At 39.0% G+C, this 22,123-nt stretch overlaps 1 protein-coding gene across 50 annotated transcripts in view; it reads left to right on the top strand.

The window, feature by feature from the left end:
* The window catches only part of SEC31A (SEC31 homolog A, COPII coat complex component), a 59,611-nt gene that overhangs the window by 35,049 nt on the left and 2,439 nt on the right, over window positions 1–22,123 (top strand). For 8 of the 50 annotated variants that reach the window (XM_060417319.1, XM_060417312.1, XM_042251555.1 and 5 more), the window contains 9 exons: window positions 903–1,076; window positions 2,996–3,172; window positions 5,577–5,669; window positions 6,341–6,467; window positions 8,123–8,464; window positions 14,095–14,133; window positions 15,665–15,723; window positions 17,170–17,433; window positions 19,785–19,904. In XM_060417319.1, the coding sequence (XP_060273302.1) occupies window positions 903–1,076; window positions 2,996–3,172; window positions 5,577–5,669; window positions 6,341–6,467; window positions 8,123–8,464; window positions 14,095–14,133; window positions 15,665–15,723; window positions 17,170–17,433; window positions 19,785–19,904 (1,395 nt within the window). The remainder of the gene's footprint in view (window positions 1–902; window positions 1,077–2,995; window positions 3,173–5,576; window positions 5,670–6,340; window positions 6,468–8,122; window positions 8,465–14,094; window positions 14,134–15,664; window positions 15,724–17,169; window positions 17,434–19,784; window positions 19,905–22,123) is intronic. The other 42 variants (XM_060417335.1, XM_060417329.1, XM_060417315.1 and 39 more) reach the window with 9 other exon arrangements.

Below are 22,123 nucleotides of genomic sequence, written 5' to 3'. Positions count from 1 at the left end.
CAGGAAACCCAGTGGGGTCAGGAGTGGGAGGAGTCCTCTGTACCAGCAGACAGTCTTCATGGTTCAGGAGGAATGAGTGTAAGAGATCAACGGAATCCCATGTAGCACTATTACACGGCAAGAGAGAAAGTAAAAAAATCTGGGGACTATGGTCAGGTGCTGAGTACTGTATATTTAGATTTTTTTTACCCCCTGAGCATTTAGTCAGCAGAGTCTCAAGAAATCTCAGTCTCTGTGTTTTCTCTCAGCAAAGATTTTCTCAGTAGGCTTGTGGCTTTAAAGATCACTACTGAAACCAAAAGTCTTATAGGAATCAAGGTTTTTCCTTGTAAGTGCTTCTGAGAGAAAACGCTCTTTTTTCCACAATTCAAGGTTGGATTGGTGTACTTATGAAGGGCAGTTGGGATATTCTTGTACCTTATACCTGATGCATAGCTCTCCATTGTTGAAATGGGTATTGAAGACCAATACGAGAAACTTTGAGTTTGAAATACTAAGCCCATTTGGAGGTCAGCTCATCGTACTACAATTTTTATAGTATAACATTTTCTCTTCTATCTCCTGGGGCCCAGTTTCTGCCTTCGGAATGTGCCTGCCTTTTTCACTTTGGATACTTGCCTGTTTTAACTCACAAAACAAGTATCTGGCAGTTGAAGGATGTTTAGGAGAAGATGGTAACCTGTGCTTTAACCATGTGTAGAAGACCTTCCTCCTTGCTTTTCTAGTTACCTAAATGACGGTCCACTCTTCTAGAGCTTTAAAATGTCGGTGATAATGAACACTTTGCTTTTGGTAGGCTTTGGAGCTCTTCGTAACCCCTTATCTTTTCCTGCTTCCCCTCAGGATACATCTTGGTATCGTTGTCCAGTTCTCCTTCACTCCCCCTTCTTTTTCTCGCTCAGGATCTGATTGAGAAAGTTGTCATCCTGCGAAAAGCTGTACAGCTCACCCAAGCCATGGACACTGACACTGTAGGAGCTCTTCTGGCTGAGAAAATGAGTCAGTATGCCAGCTTGCTGGCAGCCCAGGGCAGCATTGCTGCAGCCTTGGCCTTTCTTCCTGAAAACACCAACCAGGTAATTAGAACTGGCCATTTTTCTTCTTTCACTGTATGAGTAAGGTGAGTTCAGTAGATAGCACACAGCATTAAACATAAATGTATTAGTTTGGGCAGTTGAGTTTCTATCACTTAACTATTGGTGAATATTATTGACGCGTCTTCAAGGTTAATTTTAGGTGTATGCAGGCTATGTCAGAGATAGAGTCTTCTTCCCTTTGTACTGAAGGGCATAGTATTTGAAGAAAATGAGTAGGAAAAGAACCAGTTTTTTATTTCTTAAGCCAAACGCTGATTCTGTGCATAAGATTATTTGTAGGTGTCTTCTGTGTTGAAAAGCTATAAATGTTAATACTTAACCAAACTGGGGTTGTAATTTTAAAATCCCCACAAATGACACTCCAGGTAATAATGTATTCGTTCACTCTGTATGCTGTTTCAGTCAGGTGCTGTCTGTAAGCAAGTATATTTTTAAAGTATCCAAGGCAGAGAACACTACATTACACACATAATTTAGTGTCCTAATTTGGTGTGAAATAACTCAGCCTTGTTCATATGTGTTTATTTCAGTTATTCATTTCATATTGTTCATTTCAGTTCAGCAAGTGACTGAATATGTAGTGATGATTAAGATTGCCAAAATCCTTTCCCTGCGGGAGTTTCCAGACTCACAAGTGACTCTGCATTGTATATCTGCTAGAGCTTAATTTTGAGCCTTTTCTTATTTCTGATCTTTTTATTCTAAACTTCATTCAGTTTTTGACAAATTTTTTAGTTGTTTTCAGTATTTTGTCTGTTCTAGGGCATATCAGTACATTTCATTGAGTAAAAATACTTATACCTAGCTCACATCTTTCTTAATTGTTAGTGAGAACATTAAGTGGAGTAGAAACAAAGTCTTTATAATGACTTTGGTTGAATAGTTTTATAGGATTTTCTACTTAATAGAGTCTCACTATTATATTGAGGTCTAAGACCCTTAATCTTAAGACTAACTTTCTCTTAAGACCTTTAGATCTTCTAGCCTGAGAATTAAACTCTTCATTTTTAATACTGTTTATAGTCATATACATTTTCTATACATTATTCTTCATGCTTTTCTTTGGACTTTTAAAGAGCTTTCTTTGTGTAAAAATTTTAATTTTGACATTACTTCCTACTATATATATATCAGTATACCCTAAGTATTTTCTGGAGAATATTTTCTGAGACTTTGTAATACCATTATGGTATAGTTCTTCTCCATAAAAGACTACCAAGGTATACCCATAGAGTTTAAGTGATATCTTTAAACCTTTAATGAATTTATAGAAAAGTATAATTTTTATAGATACTAAAATGAAGTGTTGCTGAAACATTTAACATATGTATATGGTCAGCTCATACTTACTCTAGATCAATTGTAGGTCTATGTGAGCTGCCCTGAATTTAACATCTGAGTCTTAATTTATTTCAAGCATCTTTCTTTTAATTAATTTTCATCTCTTTCATAGATCACCATTTTTTTCCATGACTGTCTTTAGTAGTTGATTCTCTTTTGGAACCTTTTTTTCCCTACAGAGAAACAAAATTGTATTTTTTTCAACTTTTGTGCTTTTGTGGTTTGTGAGCGTTACTCATCTGTCACTACAAGAAGACAACACACGAGCGGCGATGATGAGTGACATCAGTCTTGGGTACTGCCATGCGGCGGGCGTGACTCAAATGCCTCCCTCAGTTAAATGACAGGTTACAGTGTATATAGTGGACCTTTGGTGCCAGTCTTGAATATTGGAAACCGTGATGTCAAACCCTAATGTGCCAGAGCCTGTGGTGTAATACACAGCATATGAACAAAAACCATAGGGATGATCATGCTTACTTTAAGATCAATATGTCATATATAGTTGGGTGAACTCTGTAATAATTTGCTTGACTTTCTTCCATTGCTTCTTATAGCCAAATATTGTGCAGCTTCGAGACAGACTTTGTAGAGCACAAGGAGATCCAATACCAGGACAACAGGAATCACCCAAAATTCCTTATGAGAGGCATCAAGTGCCCAAGAGCAGGCCTGGACCTGTTGCTGGCCACGCACAGATGCCAAGAGTTCCAGCTCAACAATATTATCCCCATGTGAGTGATGCGGTCCAGACTAAGTAGGAACGTTTATGGATGTCACATTGGTGGTTTTAGTTTGTTGGGGAAAAGGCCTGTGATGAAACTATAGACAACATACTGTTTTAATGGTTATAGTTTTTCTATTCTTGAAAGTAGCATTTATGATCCATTTTTTAAAATTATCCCTCTAATCTAGTCAAATAATTGATAAATTAGATATAATTAATTTAAGCTAGGGAGATTTCTTATTTCTCCATCACTCAAACATATTGCACATGTACGTCTGAAAATTTTTACAATTTGATTCATCTAACAAACTGTAAGTAAAGTGGGAACAATTTTGTGGGTGACTTGGTTACTTTCTTTTAAAACATTTTTAGAAAATAGTCTTTTTTAAAGGTATATTTTCTGAGTCACTAGTGTGGGTGTTCTGTGTCTTCATTATCAGCACAATAGAGTATGCAGAATCCAAGTTGTTTTTTTTAACAACTTGTAAAGAGAAAAGCGAATGACCAAAGGTTTGTGAAGTTGTAGGTCATGGGCAGTGCGAAGTGTTTATTAATTAACTCACTTATTTCTTAAATAAAAATTAGCAAATGGTTAGTGGTATAAAATGGGGCCTCTTATTATCTTTTGCTATTCCATGTAGAAACTTGTATTTCCAGGCCAGATAACCTTCATGTTCTTAAATAAAATTTATTTTCAGAAGTAATAAATAGTCTTGATTTTATAACAAAGTTAGCAGGTACTCTGCCCATTTTAAAATAGAACAGATTGCTAGTAGAATTGTTGGAGTCATTTTTACATTTTGTTGTAGCAAAAGTAAGCATAAAACTGTAAAAACTGAAAAAGATTCATGCTTTTTTGTCAGTTATGCTTTTGCTTGGTACTTAATCAAGATTGGTTACATTTGAATATAATTATAACTATCTGTACTACTCTGCTTTGATTTTTTTTTGATTCATTTGACAAATACAAATTAAGCGCCTGCCTGTATTCTCCCTGTTGAGGGTATGTTGGTAGGCAAAACAACAAATTCCCCACTCTCACTGCTAGTCTTAGAAAGCCTGTAACATAGGGAGGGCACGTCAGGTGATGGCTGGGAAGCTGAGAGGTGGTGGAGAAGGCAGTCACTAATCAGGATTTTAAGACATCAATTTGTCAGCTAGGTAATAGTTAACAGGATTAGAACTCCTCAGCTCAGCACCTTGAGTTCAACCTCTCAGGGCACTGAAGTAAGGCATTATCTTCTTTGGGAGAATACAAGTTTACTCCCTGAATCCTCGAGTTTATCTCTCTTTCAGGGAAAATATGGAAACCTTAAAAGACTTTTGTTATACTTTGACCTAGTGGTCCGCTACTTTAAGAAAAGGAAAACAAGTTCAATCATAAACTAAGAGTAGTTTTTCTTGATTAAAGCTTATGGTGTGCTGAATGAGGGCAGTGGCTTGTGGTTTTATTATTATTATTTTTTTTTTCGACAGCCCCGGGGTCTCCCGGCGCTCGCTTCTCCACCAGGCTGCCTGGGCGCTGGCCCTTTCTCTCCCGGCTTGTGGTTTTAAAGGCAGGCTTACAAGCAGGAGTAAAAGGATGAAAGGGAAGCCAGATCAGGAGTTCTGACTGCGACCAGCACACCTTGGCTATTAATTGTTGATGTGATTGAGTTTCTACAAAGATTTACTTGACAAAAATTATTTTGATGGCTTTAAAAATTGATTTTGAAAGCCTCTGGACTCCAGGGTATAAGCAACACGGTGCAGTGTAGTGAACACTGGCTGGGAGTCAGGAGATGTGGAATCAGCTCTAGCTCCATCACCCCAAGTTGTCTGGACCTCAGCCAGCTCCTTCATTTCCCTGGGCCTTGTTTTTATCTCCATGGTAAATGGTGGGAATTAGATGAGATGATCTTTAATATTCTCCGATTGTATGACTCTAAGCCTCATACAGAACTAACATGATTTTTGTAGCTCTAATGAAGTCCTGAAAAGGGAAGCATACAGCAGCAATATGTCCACAGATATAATCATAGCATGAATACAATTACAGCTTCAAAAATCACTTTTTTCCTCAATAACTGCCCACCTCCACCCCCCAGAATGTCTTCTTTCTTTGCCTACTTACAGAACGTACCTTTCCCCACGTACTCCTGACACTTGAATGGCATTGTTCTCTGTGCTCTGATTTCGTTTTCGTATTGATTTTTCTGCTGTCTCCCTCTGCCTGTCCTCTTCAGACTGTGTTTTCTTTTGGAATCCCAGCTGCCCTGAAACCAGTTGCCTGGCTAGTGTGTGCTGCCGCCTCACTGCTTTCTCGCTTTGCGTCTGGCTGTTAGTGCCTTCAGGGATTTTTTTTTTTTCTTCTTCTTTTAACATTTTCATTTTTTTATGTTCTGTGATTGGTATTTCTTTGTTCAATTCAGGTTAGAATTGCCCCCACTGTCACTACCTGGAGTAACAAAACTCCTACCGCCCTTCCCAGCCATCCACCTGCAGCCTCTCCCTCTGACACACAGGTATATCCTTCATTATCCCTCTTTGAGCAGAGTTCTGCTCACCTGAATATGTATGTAGTTATGTATCTTCTACCCACCTTCCTTGAGTTTCCCACCCCCATCTGTTTGTCTGCTTATTGCATTTTAGTGCTTTTGGGAGGCAAGAAACAGGTGTTTTTGTTTGTTTGTTTTTGTTTGTTTGTTTTGTTTTTAGCACAACTTGAACTAAAAAAACATCAACCAGGGTTCTATCAATGGTTTAAATCTAATTTCACTGAAGATTTTTTTCCCTTTCCTTTTCTTCTTCTTTTCTTTTTTTCCCCCCTGTTTTTAGCATTGCAAAGAAGAAAAAAAAAAATTCCCGTGTGGCATGTATACTTACTTCCCAAAGCATTAGATACGGATGGAATTTAGTAGAGATGGAAAATCCTAGTGACTTTTTATAAATATCATCGATACTATTTGATGAGGCTGTTAGCATCTCTTGCCATTCATCACTGTTATTACTTTGGACCTGTCTAATCTTTAAATCAAGTAGAATGTGTTGCTCAGAAAACATCAGTATGCATAGAATGTAACTTTTTTTTTACATAAGATTTTTTTAAAATTTCATTTCAGAGATTATAAATCCGTCTGGTAAGATTCTTGGTTCTGAAGGTAATCTTCCTTTTTACCATATTCTCATTGCCTAGGGAGAAAATCCTCCACCTCCAGGCTTCGTAATGCATGGAAATGTTAGTCCGAATGTTGCTGCCGCTCAGCTTCCCACATCTCCAGGTCACATGCACACCCAGGTACCACCTTATCCACAGCCACAGCGTAAGTAGCGTGACCCCGAAGTCCTGTCACAGCAGCATGTCTTCTCCAGAGTAGTGACTGTTTACCTTGGAGTTCCAAAGCCGAGATCAAACCAGTTTTAACAAGTGAAGAAAGAGCCATTCAGTGTAGGACTTGAGTCCTTGATGTAGAGCAACTTGGTTTCTCTGAGACGCGTTCTGAACCAGCGTGCTGGGAAACAGCGCCCATGTCACTGCGTTCAGAACAGTGGGTGCCCCCCCACCCGCCCCATTCCTGAGCCTGCTAGACAGTCAGTCGTTCCATGATTTTGGCATTAAAAAAATAGAATTTTGGAAATTACTTGGTGACATATACTTTTCCTTTAGTCAAGATGATGCAAACCACTTTTGGAAAAATAGCTCCAAGGGATGTTTCTTGTGGTTACTTTCCATTTATTTTTGTTTTTTAAAGGGATAGACCATATTTTAGAGCAGTTGTAGATTCACAGCAAAACTGAGTGGAAAGTCCAGAAAGTTTCAATATGCCCCCTGCCTCCGTGCACAACCTCCCCCACCCAGACATCCTGCACCGCGGTGGCGTGCTGTTAGAGTCAGCGAGCCTCCGCTGACAATCATTAGTGCCCAGTGTAGTTTACTTCAGTAGTTCACCTTTTGGCCTTGCATGTTCTATGAATTTCCACAAATGTATAAGAATGATGCTTCTTCATTGGCTTTCTTTTTTTTTTTTTAAGAAACTATTTATACTTGGAAGGGAAAACATCATCACTATTTTAAAATTTAAACAAAAATGAAAATCTCAAAAGGAGAAAATTATATGACCAACTACTATAAAACATGAACATATTGCCTAGCAAAAACAGATCTTAATGAGCCTGTTCTGTGCTAATATGATGTATGTTCCTACTTAACATGAATACAGATTTGATACAGCTTTTCACTCAGTGCTCAGTGTGAAAGTGCTGTCTTCAGAGTAGGCTGAGCAGAGTTCTAGTAGGTTCCTTCTGTGGAGGTTCACATTCTGGGCCTGGTCCCTCAAAAGGGTAATGGTATCTTGAGTTCCAATCTTTGTATTAAAACATCAATTGACTGCCTGATTCCTTACTAACCAACTTTGTATACTGTAAGAAATATAGTTGTCAGGGATCATAGAGCGTTGCCTGTTAATCTGGAACTGTGCTCAAGCCCGGAGTGTGAGTAGCTTATGATTTTACTAGATGTTGGCGAAGGTATCTGGTTCACAGCAGTCATGCTCACCCTGTAGTTGTTTTGGTGGGAGTGATCTTGAGTGGCCACCCAGGTTCCTTAACTTTCACAGTAAAGAGGAGTGTGCTTAGGATGTATCATTCCTGCATGGCTCCATCTGGTGGCTAGTAGATGTCACTGCAGTCTTTTCACAGGAATAGAAGTCCTAGAAAAAGGGTCAGTCCTTTGATTTTCATAGCCAGCAGCAATCTGGAAACGGCAAGGTTCAAATATTGGGTCCAGTGACTTTTGATATAGTTAGGGCAGCTGGAGTATCAAAAGCATGACATTATTTTAAGTGGGTAATGTTTGGTTGTAACTTACTGTTACTAGAAGAATTGGAAATTTCCATAGAGTGAGTTCACTTGGATTTTCCATTGCTGTCTGATTAAATTTGTCACTAATTAAAATTTCTGTTTCTTCTCCTTGGTGTAGCTTATCAACCCGCCCAGCAGTATTCCTTCGGAACAGGGGGGTCAGCAATGTATCGACCTCAGCAGCCTGTTGCTCCTTCCACCTCAAACGCTTACCCTAACACCCCTTACATTCCTCCTGCTGCTTCCTACTCTGGGCAGTCCCAGCTGTACCCAGCACAGCACCAGGCCTCTCCACCCACCTCCAGCCCTGCCGCCTCTTTCCCTCCTCCCCCTCCCTCTGGAGCTTCCTTCCAGCATGGCGGGCCAGGAGCTCCACCAGCATCTTCAGCTTATGCACTGCCTCCTGGAACAACAGGTACACTGCCTGCTGCCAGTGAGCTGCCTGCATCCCAAAGAACAGGTCTGCGCTTGAAAGGGGTTTGGTTTGGCTCCCCCCTACTTTGTTATTTCGTGATCACATGGGTGGATGGAAGGGGATTATTTAAAACTGTAAACTGGCTAACGTGAGGTATTGATTGAATTTTACAACAGAGTCTATAACTATTTCTCAAAATGTGATTTTCCCATAATAAACTTTAGTTGCTAAGCAAGGAAAGCTTGAGTGCCTTAAAAGAGTAAAGAGTATATAATCTGCCGTTGAATTTAAAATAAGCGGTAAGAAATTAGTTGGCAAGAGACATGCTGGTTGGAGTTAAATCTAACTGACACTAATTTCTTTACCAGAGTAGACCTGCGCTCTTGTGTTCTTCCTGAACTTTCCATTTTTAAAATTATTTGTGCCTTAAATTCGTTCATAGAGACTAAATAATGCAGGTATACACATTGTGTAATTTTGTTTGTAAAGGTAAGGAAGGATCTCAACATGTGTACTGAAAGGAAAAAAGCAAAAGAATGCAACTCTTGACAGAGAATCTCTAAGACAGCAGAAAGTCAGTATACATCAATCAGTATAGGGATTCTCCATTAGGACAGTTCTACCCTCTCAAACATTTTAGAAATTTCTAGGTAGTTTACTTGTTAGCGGTCAAGTTCTGCCTAAAATTTTCTAATTAAAATCATAATTTTAAATTATTTTTAGGGGCTCCCCTGGTGGCTCCGATGGTAAAGCGTCTGCCTGCAATGCGGGAGACCCGGGTTCGATCCCTGAGTCAGGAAGATCCCCTGGAGAAGGAAATGGCAATCCACTCCAGTATTCTTGCCTGGACAATTCCATGGACGGAGGAGCCTGGTAGGCTACAGTCCATGGGATTGCAAAGAGTCAGACATGACTGAGCGTAAGACAACAGAAAGTCAGTATACATCAGTACAGGGATTCTCCATTAGGACAGTTCTACCCTCTCAAGCATTTTAGAAATTTCTAGGCAGTTTACTTGTTGTTAGCAGTCAAGTTCTGCCTGAAATTTTCTAATTAAAATCATAATTTTTAATTATTTTTATAGTGAAATACCCACAATTCTTTTTTATCTCTCACATTGCAATTAAAGCATTATATTCATTTTTCAGAAGTAGGTAACATTATCTGATCTTCATATTAGAATTGTAAAAGGGGCCTATAAAGTATGTATTATAAAAAAAGATCAGTTAATTGGGATTAAGAACCACTAACATACTAAAGAATGCAGGCTTTGGAGTCAGACTTCCTGTGTGTGTATCCCAGCTTCACTCTTTTCTAATAGTTACGTGATCTTGAATAAGTTACTTAATGTTAAACCTCAGTTTCCTCATAATAAGAGTGGTACATACTCATAAGCTTATCATGCAAAGGATTGAGTGCATTAATACATTGAAAACATTTATGGACAGTGACCACAGAGTGAGTTAGCTGTGATTACGCAAAACCTCACTCACAGTTAGAGCTCTGTGCCTTTTGGTAACTGAAATTAGTTTCCCTTGCTGATTATAGTTGACGGCTTTGAACTAGAAGGACAAAACAGGAGTGAGTCTTGCTGTCGGATACCAAAGTTTCTCCTGGAAGTCCAGTATAAATTTTCTCTCTCTTTATCTGCTAAGCAGTAGCTTTAATAACTGAAAACACTTATCATATAGTAAGATTTAAGGAAGTACTTTTTTTCTTGAAGTCTTATGGATCCAGAATTATACACATTATCTCTTTCTCTCTTTTTTGGTATATATTCAAACTACCAAAAAATCATACAGTATGTATCACCCTTTACTGCACAAATAAAATTTATATAATTTTCAATACAGAACATTCAGATTGATATTTAGAGAGGAGTGTTAGTTCAGTTGTAGAGTTCAAAAAAAATATTAAACCTGGATGAGTGAAAACAGTATCCATTCTGAATGGTTGCGTAATAATAGATTGAGTGAAAGATAGATTTAAGTAAATCCTCAAGTAAGGAAGTAGTGCAGAGAAGTGGGGAATCAAACTGTCATTTATTGAACATACACTGGACATGTACCAGTGCTTGCCATCTTGCCATCTTTTTTCGTATTTAGTTCTCATAGCCATGAGAAATAGGAATAATTATTTTTTAAAAAATTGACATGAGGAAGCTTGAGTTTCCTAGGGTTACATAACGTTCTCATGATGGCATGGTCATGATCTTCAAGTTGAGGTGCAAACCCAGGTCTCAGTCTCCAGAGCCTGTGTTCATTCTTCACCAGATGGTCTCATGGCACAGTGATAAAGAACCCACCTGTCAGTGCAAGAGAAGCAGGTTCAGTCCCCGGGTCAGGAAGATTCCCTGGAGTAGGAAATGGCAACCCGCTCCAGTACTCTTGGACCCTGTGAGTCCATAGGGTCGCAAAGAGTCAGACACAACTGTGGAAAGTTCTGAAAGAGATGGCAGGGTACAGTCCGTCAAGTCTCAAAGAGGCAGATAAGACTGAGCAACTGGGCACGCACTAGTCCTGATGGAAGAGGCTGAAATAGCTATCAGTGTTGGAATTACAGGAACATCTAGCATCACTGTTTTTAAGTATTTGTTACCTCATCATCTAAATTAACTATTTGCATGGGTATTTTTTCCCTCCTTGGGCTGAAGTGTGTTCAGCCATATAATAAAGTACTTGCTTATGTGTGAAGTAACTGTTCTAACCTGGCTGAGAAGCAGAGCAACTAATAGGAAGAAGAAGCAATACTCAGTATGTACTAAGCTGGCTGCTGTGTAATCTCTTGCATGTTAATAGCCTCTATATTTTAATTAACAGAGCTTTACCTTATTTTTTGATTTCCTGAAAACTTTGCTTAGGTTATACAGATAATTGTCACTAAAAGTTTTACCTTTGTTCCAGTATATCTTAGATTATTATATCATGGTTTTCTATAGGACTTGGAAATTCCACTGGTAAATTGTTCTCGATAGACACTAGGATTTTCAAGCCCTCCGTTAGTGAACCAGAAGGTGACGCACCTGCTTCTCAGAGAAGCTCATGTTGCAATCATCACAACACTCATTCAGTAAATTCTTTTTGAATGCCCATTCAGTCTATGATCAGAATTACTCCAGGCAGAGGTAGGAAGGCAGAAAAGTATGTGCATTTCTAGTGAATTGCACATAGCTTTGCTGTAAGTTGGAATATAAAATTTGTATTGGGGCCAAATTTTGAAAATCATTACATTTCAAGGCAAGAAACTTTAGGTACCTGTTTTTTAACCTTTTCAACAACAGAAAGGAGCATGATAGCCTTCCTTACCTTCTCTGGCTAATTTTGTTTTACCTTATGTCATGAGAAAATGAACACAAGGATACATTCTTCGTCAATTTTAATTCTGAATTTTGTTACTCTTTTAAAAATGCGACATGCTCAGCTTACAGGGGAAGGGGGAGGTATATGGTTATGAGGATGCTCTTTTCTCTCTGTCTCAAATTATGTTCTAGCCAGAAGTCTCCATGCCATTGGCACTAGTATGTTTTCCACTGAAAAATACCTTAACCAGTGCATAGACGCTGCCATCATGTTCTTCTAGTTGTGCCTGAGAAGGTTCCCAGTGGGATGCAGGATTCAGATATGGATGGCAGCAGCTCCACTTCTCTCTGTGAGAGCGAGTGGTTCTCTGTTCCCCAAAGTCCGTGCAGAGGACAGATCCCTACACTAAGGTGGATAGGGGTCTGCAGTATCCAGTGAAATGCCACCACACTCAGATTTTAAGTTAATTTTTTATTAGTTTTTTACTGTAGGATTTTGAAAGAGCTCAACTAACATACAAATCAAATTATAATTCTGCCACCCTTATATGACCACTGATAATGTAGGTGCATTTGTTCACTTCATACACATATATGCATATGTTATATGTATATGTGCATGTATTAAAGTTTTTAATGTAGAATAGACTATAAATTTACCGTTTTCATCATTTTTAAGTGACATTCAGTGCATTTCCATTGTTGTACAATCATCGCTACTAGCTGCAGAAGTTTTTCATCATCCCACATTGAAATTATGCAGCCTTTAAAACTCCTCATTTTCCCAGCCCCTGGTCACCAGTGTTCTACTTTCTGTCTATATATATTCCATTTAGCTCATGTAAGTAGTCATTTTTAGAGGACATTTTAGAAGACAATTTTGTCTTCTTGTAACTGGCTGTTTCACTGTCTTTAAGATTCATCCATGTTTGTAACATGTATCAGAATTTCCTTCTTAAAGCTGAATAATAATCCAAATCACCAAACAGTTTGCATCTTCAGAGCTTTTAGAGCTGCTGCTGAATTATTTACGGAACGTGGTCGTCCTTTGCTTTGCATCCACTCTTATGTATATGCCACGTTTTGTTTGTCCCCTATAAATCTGCACAGGGGCGTTTTGGCTGTCTGAATAATGCCGCTGTGAACAGGAGTATGCAAATACTTGCCCAGCTCCTGGTTGCAGTTCTTTGGGGTATACGCCCAGAGGTGGAATTGCGGGCTCAAATAGTAGTTCAGTGTTTAGTTTTTTGAGGACCCACCGTACTGTTTTCCATAGTGGCGGCGCTCCTCTACGCTCACACTAGCAGTGCATCAGGGTCGCTTCTCCAAGTTCAAGACAGTTGAATTCCTGTGAGTCGTATGTGCCTATTATGTACCTTCACCACACGCTTTTGCTGGAGGCTGGGGCCTGGCCCCACCCTGAGTATCTGACAGCTTTGGAGTTGCTATATTAGTTTCTAGCCTTCTTTCCTCTTGTCCACTGCCAGAACCTTCAGTTCTTTTAAGGAAGACTTGTGTTAAACAGTCTGCACATCTGTGAATTCTTACAGAAAAGACACTATGAGATGGTTCCACACTCTCTGGGCCTGATCCCATTTATGTTCACATTCATGGTGTGACCCCAGAAATTACAGTTCCTCCAGAATGCAGGCCTTTGGGGCCTCCCAGATCCAGCAGCAAAGTAGTACCCCCTCGTTAAGGTTGTCTAACGTGCTGATTATGTTCAGCAGTGTAGTGCTGAAGTCTGTACAACAGGGCAGAAACCCTCCCGTTTCTTTGTAAAACCCTGCTTCTTAAAAAGGGCTTGGGCTTGGACCCGCAGCATTGGCATTTCCTTGACCTAGCCGAGACAGTAGACTCTCAGACCCTATGCTGTACCTAGTGAATTAGAATCTCCATTTTTACAAGGTCCTCAGCTGATTTGGATTCAAGCTTTAAATAATGCTAAAATGGACACAGTTACAACATGTTAGGCAGTGCTCTCCTCCCTCCCTGCATCGTGATATTACTGAGTTTCATTGATCAAATAGTAGAAAAACAGTCCATGTAAACAGTTGGGGAAATAATGTTATCTTAAATAGAAAGGAACAAAATTTTCTCCTTAAAGAAACAGCTGGCATAATAGAATAAAAGTGTCTGAGAGCTAATTGGATCTGACACATTTAAATGAATGAGCTTTGCCTATAAACTGATGACTTTCTTAGATAGAAACCATTTCATGTGATTTGATTTAAAAGTAAGTTTTTTTTTTCCTTGTAAAAGTAGTTTGTTCTTTCCTGAGGTTAACAGCGGGAGCAGAAACAATTAGAAAATGAGTAGAGTTTAGAATGTCTTTGATGATAATACTGTTTAAGTGACTTTTACATTTTGTCTACAGAAAATCAGTCAATGCAAGACCAGGCATCTATATTGGAAGGTGAATTAGTTACAGAATGTATATTTGGAAATCTTCGAATCATTGAATATAATTAATGAATGGACATTCACAATTATGCATGTAACTTCAAAGCAATGAGATCCTAAATCTGACCAGTATCATTTTTTAAATTTGGCTTCTTAATTGAATCAAATCTTAGAACTGATGAAATTAACATAGTGACACAAATGATCTTGAATCAAAAAAGTTGTATATTGGATGTAGACATAAAGACAAGGCTATACCAATATTGTCTTAGATATGAGAAAGATTAGACTGTGATGGGAAAGGCTTGAATGATTAGTTTGTGTATAACCAGAAGTTTAAGAATTTAAGAATTTGCAACATGTGGTTTAATATTTTGTGACTGCCTCCTAAGTGTTTTGAGGCTCATTTGGCATTCTGTCTCCTAGTCGACTTATAGAAAAGTAGTTCTGTTTTTAAAATCGAGGCAAATGAGTTCATGCTGGCTAGGAGAACATCTTGTTTTTTAAAAGAAATTTCTATGACATTATGTTCTTTGGTTTGCGAAGCAAGTTTGTTGTGATTTAATATTGCAGATATCAATTGAGCAAAAATAAAATGCTGAAAGAATTTTAATTTGTTTAAAGAAGAAGAGTTTTTTGCTTTTACATATACACATACACAAAACTTAATAAAAAGTAAAATGATTATATTGTGGTTTAGTAATTATCCTGCTTCTGGCATGTCTTGTTCCTTTTTTCTTTAAAGATAAAGGCAATTAAGTATTCAATACCTTAATGAGTTCTGCTACTGATGTTCTTGTCTCACTTTGAGATGACAGGTTTTGGGAGATTTGGGCTGGGGGGAGAAAATTTACCAAAGATGACAGTAGTTTAATTTTAAATTTGCTGCCAGCCTGGAATTTTTTTGTGTATGTGGCAGTGAAAAAAAAAATCTTACTACAGATATTTGAATGCACTTTTCTACTTTGAGTTAAGATAATTCTTAACTCAAAGGTAGTAAAACATACTGGTGTTGTGTAGTTGGGCTGTTTTTTATTTTTTAACAGTGTTTCTACCATGCGGGTGATTTACGTTTGTTGAATTGCTTATGTTTAAGTGCTTTCTTAGGAAATAGGAGATTGCTACTTTTATTCTTTTCTGTGTGTGTTGAATACATCAGGACCCCCCCCCCCCATTTTTTATTTTAGCAGATTCAGGTGATTTATTTTTTCTTTTTTGGGAGAGAATTGTTTGATCTTTGAAAGTCATGTACCAATATAGACATAAAAGCTTCACTATCCTTGAATTTAGCACAGCTATTTCACTTTAAAAGAAATAATATCAAGATATCCTGCTTTCTAAGCCAGGGCCCTGTGATTACCAGAGGGTTTGATAATGAGTTTGTGAATCCAGGGCTACATAGTGATCCCAGCAGCTCAGCTGGTAAAACTTTGGTGACAGTTATCTCAGGGTGAAGGTAGAATTTGAAGATATTATATGATGGATACAATTTAGTTTCTCTTTCCAGGATTCTAAAGGAAAATGCTCTCTATTATCTGTTACAGGTCCTCAGAATGGTTGGAATGATCCACCAGCTTTGAACAGAGGACCCAAGAAGAAGAAGGTACTAGAAAAAGATGTCTATTTAGTTGCCCCCAGATGTCCTCTCAATCATGTAGCCACCTGAAGCACACCACACTTCACTGTTCTTTAAAGGCAAAGCTTACTGACTGCTGTACTTACTACGTGTATTTTAACTTAAATCTTCTAATCCATGAAGGGAAGGAAAATACAGAACAGTACAGTGGTATGAATTAAACCCCTTTTAGAAGACAAGATGTAAATTCCCGACGTCTGTTTCAAAGAGTAAGAAACAAAATTTCAGGTTACTCAAATGAATTTCTTTTTTAGGAGTTACTTTGGTTTTGGGTCCCAGCAGTAATCATGAATTTGTAATTATATTTTAGACTGTTTTTAATCTATCACATATGATATGAAAAGAAATAGCCTTGTTAGCTGAGCATCATTTAGAGCATAGCATAAGATTCTTCTTTCCTTCTTTTACCCCAAGCCATTTTCTCCTTTTTTTTTTTCTTTACTCCTAGTGATTTCTGTCCCCCAAATATAGTAATGAGAGGCCAGAACATAAAATTGGGAGATACTAAGTGAACAGAATCCCCCAAATTATGTCAATGATAATCAGAAACTTGGTCTACTACTCTGGGTGTGATTGATCACTAAGTAGGTATCACTTAATGGTCTCGGAAAAGGGTATTATATCTGATCACTTGACACCCACACACACACACATTTTTGGCATTTCTTATCCCAGAATAGCTAAATATAATTCTCCATCCTCTTTCAACAATGCCTTGGTTCTGGCCCATTATGGGATGAGTGTGGAAGGCAGAGGGGAGACTGAGAGATCCAGGTTTGAGTCTCCAACCCTCTTAGACAGATTAGCTTTACTTTTACGTTTTACTCTAGGATTCTGCATAAAAATCCATTTTCAAAAGTATTCTACTGTTACTAAAAAATTTTTAACCACAGAATGATCTAACTCCCTTATTTATTTTTTTAAAATTGAAGTATAGTTGATTTACAGTGTTGTGTTAAATACTGCTGTATAGCAAAGTTAATTCAGTTACACATACATATGTTCTTTTCCATTATGGTTTATCATAAGATACAGAATATGTTTCTCTGTGCTGTACAGTAGGCCCCTGTTATTTGTCCATTCTATATATAAAAGTTGACATCTGCTCACCCCAGCTTCCCATTCCATCCCTCGCTCAGCCCCCTGCCCCTTGGTACCACCAGTCTCTTCTGTATGTCCATGATTCTGTTTCTGTTTTGTAAATAAGTTCATCTGTGTCATATTTTAGAGTCTGCGTGTAAGTGATACCATGTGGCATTTGTCTTTCTCTTTCTGACTTACTTCACTCAGTATGATAATCTCTAGTTACACTCATGTTGCTGCAGATGGCTAACTCCTGTATTTAAAGCTGAGGAAATGTTGTTACATCATTTTTTTTCTTACTCCTGGTGCCTTTTGTCCATCTTTTAAAAGATGCCTGAGAACTTTACGCCTCCTGTTCCCATCACATCGCCAATCATGAACCCCTTGGGTGACCCCCAGTCACAGATGCTGCCGCAGCAGCCTTCAGCACCAGTACCGCTGCCCAGCCAAGCTCCGTTCCCACAGCCACACCTCGCCAGTGGCCAGCCCTTCCGTGGCATCCAGCAGCCCCTCAGTCAGCCAGGCATGCCTCCGTCGTTTTCAAAGCCCAATATCGAAGGTGCCCCTGGGGCTCCCATTGGAAATGCCATGCAGGTAACAGTGAATCTGTGGAAGTGGGAGATGGCTCTATTTTAGTGTGTTTCTTCAACGTGTTAACTTTTGTGGTTATACCTTTATTGTTATCTCAGTTTGATTTTCATTTAGACAACTTAAGTAAAAAAGAACTTTTTTTTTAAGATCACACGTGTACAGTATTTTCCAGTGATGTGGCCATATGCAAACATTCTAGATAGGGCTTATGTGTTTACTAGTATATGTTAACAGTAGCTTGGCAATTGAAGTATTTCGTTTCATCTAATCAGTAGCCACAATTTAAGATCAGTGGAATCCATATTGGCATCCAAGGCTGCTCAGCAGAAGCTGTTTCCAAAGGGTTTTTTCCTTTAAAATGTTTAAAGATAAAAATATAATGACTTCGATCTTTTCTTGTGTGTGTGTAAGAGCTAATAATATAGCCATATCTTTGGATAGAGATATCAGTTCATACTTGCTTTTCACATACAAGCAGCTAGTTGGCAGGGCTCTCAGTAATGAAAAAATCTTATCAGGTTTCCATGTAACTGACTTAGGCATAAAAGGTAATCTTGATCTATTCATGAAAAATAAAGAGGTTGGGTCCACAGTTCAACATAAGAAGATGAAATAAATTCCTGCCCAAGTATATAAAACTAGTTCTTCTGTCATTGTCTTTGACTCATTGAAGTCAAATTTATAAAGATTGTATCTATCACAAGAGTATGTTTTGCTGTTAAGAGAGTTCCTAGATATTAACAGTAGCATTATAAACTCCAGTGTTCTGATGGAGGTGGGAGGACCTGCTTCTTTTCACAAGAAGATACACTTGTATGCATTGTTAGTTTCCATGATTACAAGTCTGTGCCATTTGTAAAGCCATTCACTTGGGACCTGGGAGTTCGTGCTACACTCGTCTGGACCAGAACTTCAGTTACCAGGGAGAGGGAGAGCACCATGGATGTGTGTGGTTCAGCCAGGCAATGATACCCAGCTCCCTGTCCACTTGGATGTTTCTGAGGCACCTCACGCTTAGTATATCCAAAGTCCAATTCATAGTCTTCCTCCCAAACCTAGTTGTCTTTTGGTGTGTCTCGTTTCAGTTAATGCTACCATAATCCTTTTCATTTAATCCAGCCAGAAACCTGGGCATCTTTATACTCTTTTTCTTTTAACCTGTTTTCAGATCTATCCCCACATCTTGCTGATACTACTGTAAAGTCTCTCTCCCATCCCTTCTCCATGTTTCCAGTCTAGTCCATGCTGCCTTTGTCTCCAGTCTTCAGCAGTACAGGAGCCTCTCACTGGTCTGCCAGCATCTGCTATGACCCATCTCTTCTCTGGTCTTAGCTCATCGTTGCTTAACATGTTACCACATCCCACTGTTCTCAGGATAAGGACCAACATTTTTCATATTATCTGGAAGCTCTCAGCTCCTACTCCTCTTTGCTGTCTCTCTGCTCCAGCCAAGCTGACCTCCTTTCAGTCCCTATATCATGATCTTTCCTATGTACTGTTCTTCTGTCTGGAATGCACTTTTTCCCCTGTTTAACTCCTACTTAACCTTCTGATAAAACTTCCTTAAAGAGCCTTCCCCTCAGTTAAATCCCAGTTATATTGTCTGTTGGTTCCAGTGATGTGAACTTAACCACAGTTGCTGTTTTACATACATTTATGACATTTTTAAACTTTCCCTCCTGCTAGCCTGTAAACTCCCTGAGAGATAAGATTATTTCTGTATTGATTCATCAGTGCCTAATACATAATTGTCTAATATTTTCTACGAATGAATATAATCGATCAAAATTTTAAGCACTTACACATTCCTTCTTTGTTTATCCCTCTTATGCATTCAGTTAGGTCATGGTCTCTTCTATCCTAACCTTTGATTTAATCTCAGTTTGATAAAAGACCAGTTAACCAACCTTCAAGACTGTTTGAATAAACGAGAAGGAGCCAACAAGCAAAGAATGCAAGACTGTTGGAATAAACAAGGAGCCAACAAGCAAAGCAAGCAGTCACCCCCACCAGCCAGCTTTATAAACACCTGATTCTTTGTTTCTTACTGGCAAGGTCCTCTTGCTGATCAGTTATATACAGTCGTGATCAACATATGTTTCATGATTAAGCAAATACTTTATACCCAACCCTGCTTTTGAAAATAGAAGCTGTAGGAAGACTACCTGTATTTTCTATTGAATATCTGATTTTTCTGTTTGCTTATGCCAGGTGATTCCACGCGTTCATTTTTTGTTTGATTTTGAATGGCCTATCTATAAATTAGTTGTTTTCTCTTTATGACAGATTCAGGACTTTATATACAGGTAGTTTCTGGTCATTTCTGCTCATTTTAATGGTATTATTTCTTCCAGCATGTGCAGTCTTTGCCAACAGAAAAAATTACCAAGAAGCCTATTCCAGATGAACACCTCATTCTAAAGACCACATTCGAGGATCTTATTCAGCGCTGCCTCTCTTCAGCCACAGATCCTGTATGTGTTTTTTATTTTGCTTAATTAAAAGATTCCATTATGGAGCTCTTTTATATTTATTGCTTAAAGTCTTACAAGATGTATTTTGAAAGTTTTTGCAAAAGTGGTAAAGCTAGCATTTATGTATGGTTTGCTTTACATGTAAAAGCATACTCAGTTGTTTTTATATAATCCTTAAACCAGCCTCGTGGAGGTAGGTTTGTCATATTTATTTACAGATGAGGAAGTTAAGGCACAAAATAGTTACAGTATAATCCAGGCAGAGCCAGCATTCAGACCTAGTCTGGCTCCAGAATTCATGTTCTCAACCCCTGAGCTGCACTGACTCATCGACAGACATCATGTCCGGCGCAAGAACAGGGCAGAATGCTAAACTACAAGAAACTCAGACTTGGGGTTTCTTTCAGAGTGTATGTCTAAAGGTTTTAGAAGTAGGGACTTCCCTGGCAGTCTGGTGGTTCAGACTTTGCCTTCCAATTCGAGGGATGCAGGTTCAATCCCTGGTCAGGGAGCTAAGATCGCACATGCCTCATGGCCAAATAAACCAGAACGTGAAACAGAAGCAGTATTATAACAAGTTCAATAAAGACTTTTAATATGGTCCACATCAAAATATCTTTTTTTTAAAAAAAGCTTTTAAAAATAGACAATCTAACTTTGCAAAGTCCTTAACAGTTCAGTGTTTTAGATATTGGAATCATATTCATAGTCAAAGTGACTGATGTGACTTAGTTTATTAGAGGATCTCTGTGTATTGGCAACAACAAAAATTCCACAAAGCCAGTCTTGTTCGAGATGAAATTTCAGTTTCTGCCAACAAGCGTCGAATGTGTTTGTTTAGTCACTGGCCAGTTGTCTGCTTGAAAACACAGCCTCTGGGATTTGCTGTTTCATCAGACATTGAGTATTAATATGTGCCGCCTTCTGCTAGTCTTTTGAAAAGCAGTTCCCTGTCCAGACAGTATCAGGAGGGCAAAGGCAGGGGAAAGTTAACATAAACCTTAGCCCCTGGCATTCTGGAAGTGATGGAAGGACCAGGCGAGGAACAGAGAACAGGTGAAGCTGATAAACAGGTAGGTGTATACTGTCTCCTGGGCACACCTCTAAACAGAGAGGTCGCCATCATGCAGAGTGGAGCAGTCCTAATGGGAAAACTCTAGTCTTCCTTCAGGCGTGAGTCAGTGTAACTAGAAGCTGGCAGGATACGTAGGGCACGGCCTGGCTTAGCACACTTTTGCTGAGCTTCACCTCCTCCAGGTCACAGTATCTGTCACCTCCTTTCTGGTGACCCAGGACCAGGCAGAAGACAGGCTGTTCCCATCAGTATTTGGGGAAGAAGTTCTGACACTGCCCAGGACTTTGAACCGTCCACAAAAGTCCATTTTAATCCATAAAAGTCCATTTTAATCCAGTACTCGAAATCCTGTTTATGGTATGGCTTTGTTCTTATTTTCACTTCAGTTCAGTCCAAACGAGACAAAGTAATGTTACAGCATGTTACAGCCCGGCTTGGTTTGTAAGGCTATCCTTGATGGCTTCAGCTTTTCCTCGCTCCTCTTCTGACATACGGACGTGCCTTCCTCAAACACAGCAAGAGGGCGTCAGCATCGGAGGTTTTGTACCTGCCGCTTCTGCCCAAAGAACGGCAGGGCTCCTGCGCACTAGTTCCCAGCGCCAGCTCAGGTGTCCCGTGAGCCTTCCGGACCTTCCCAGCACCTCGCACTGCCGGCGCCGCCGGCGCCCTTACCCCGTGAACTTTGTTCATGCTGCTCGTCGCCAGCTGACATGCAGCGTATGGTCTAGTTACCTTTCCCCCCAATAGAATATGAGCTCCATGAGACACAAAACCATCCCCAGCATGGCACACAGTAGGCATTCAATAAATGTTGAAAAGTAGTATCACTTCTAGGTATAATGCAGATCATTAAGTTAATCACAGTATTATTTTAAACTTTTAGACTAGTTTTCCCTCACTATACTTAGAGTACTGGAGAAGCGTAGGAGGACTCATTTAAGAACACTTTTTTAACACTTCCCTCTTAATAATCTTAAGACGTCAGAAGATAGTTTTCTCCTTTTTCTTTTTTTGGCTTTTTTAAGATAGGATTAAATGTACCCAATGTGATTGAGTGTATTATTGAGGTTAAAAAAAGATCCCACAGTTCACCCATATGTTTGCTTTCTAGCTCCCGTAATATTCACCTTATTTAATGTACAGT

The sequence above is a fragment of the Ovis aries genome, chromosome 6, assembly GCF_016772045.2.
Source record: "Ovis aries strain OAR_USU_Benz2616 breed Rambouillet chromosome 6, ARS-UI_Ramb_v3.0, whole genome shotgun sequence".
NCBI lineage: Eukaryota > Metazoa > Chordata > Mammalia > Artiodactyla > Bovidae > Ovis > Ovis aries.
This window is presented reverse-complemented; position numbering and strand designations above follow the sequence as displayed.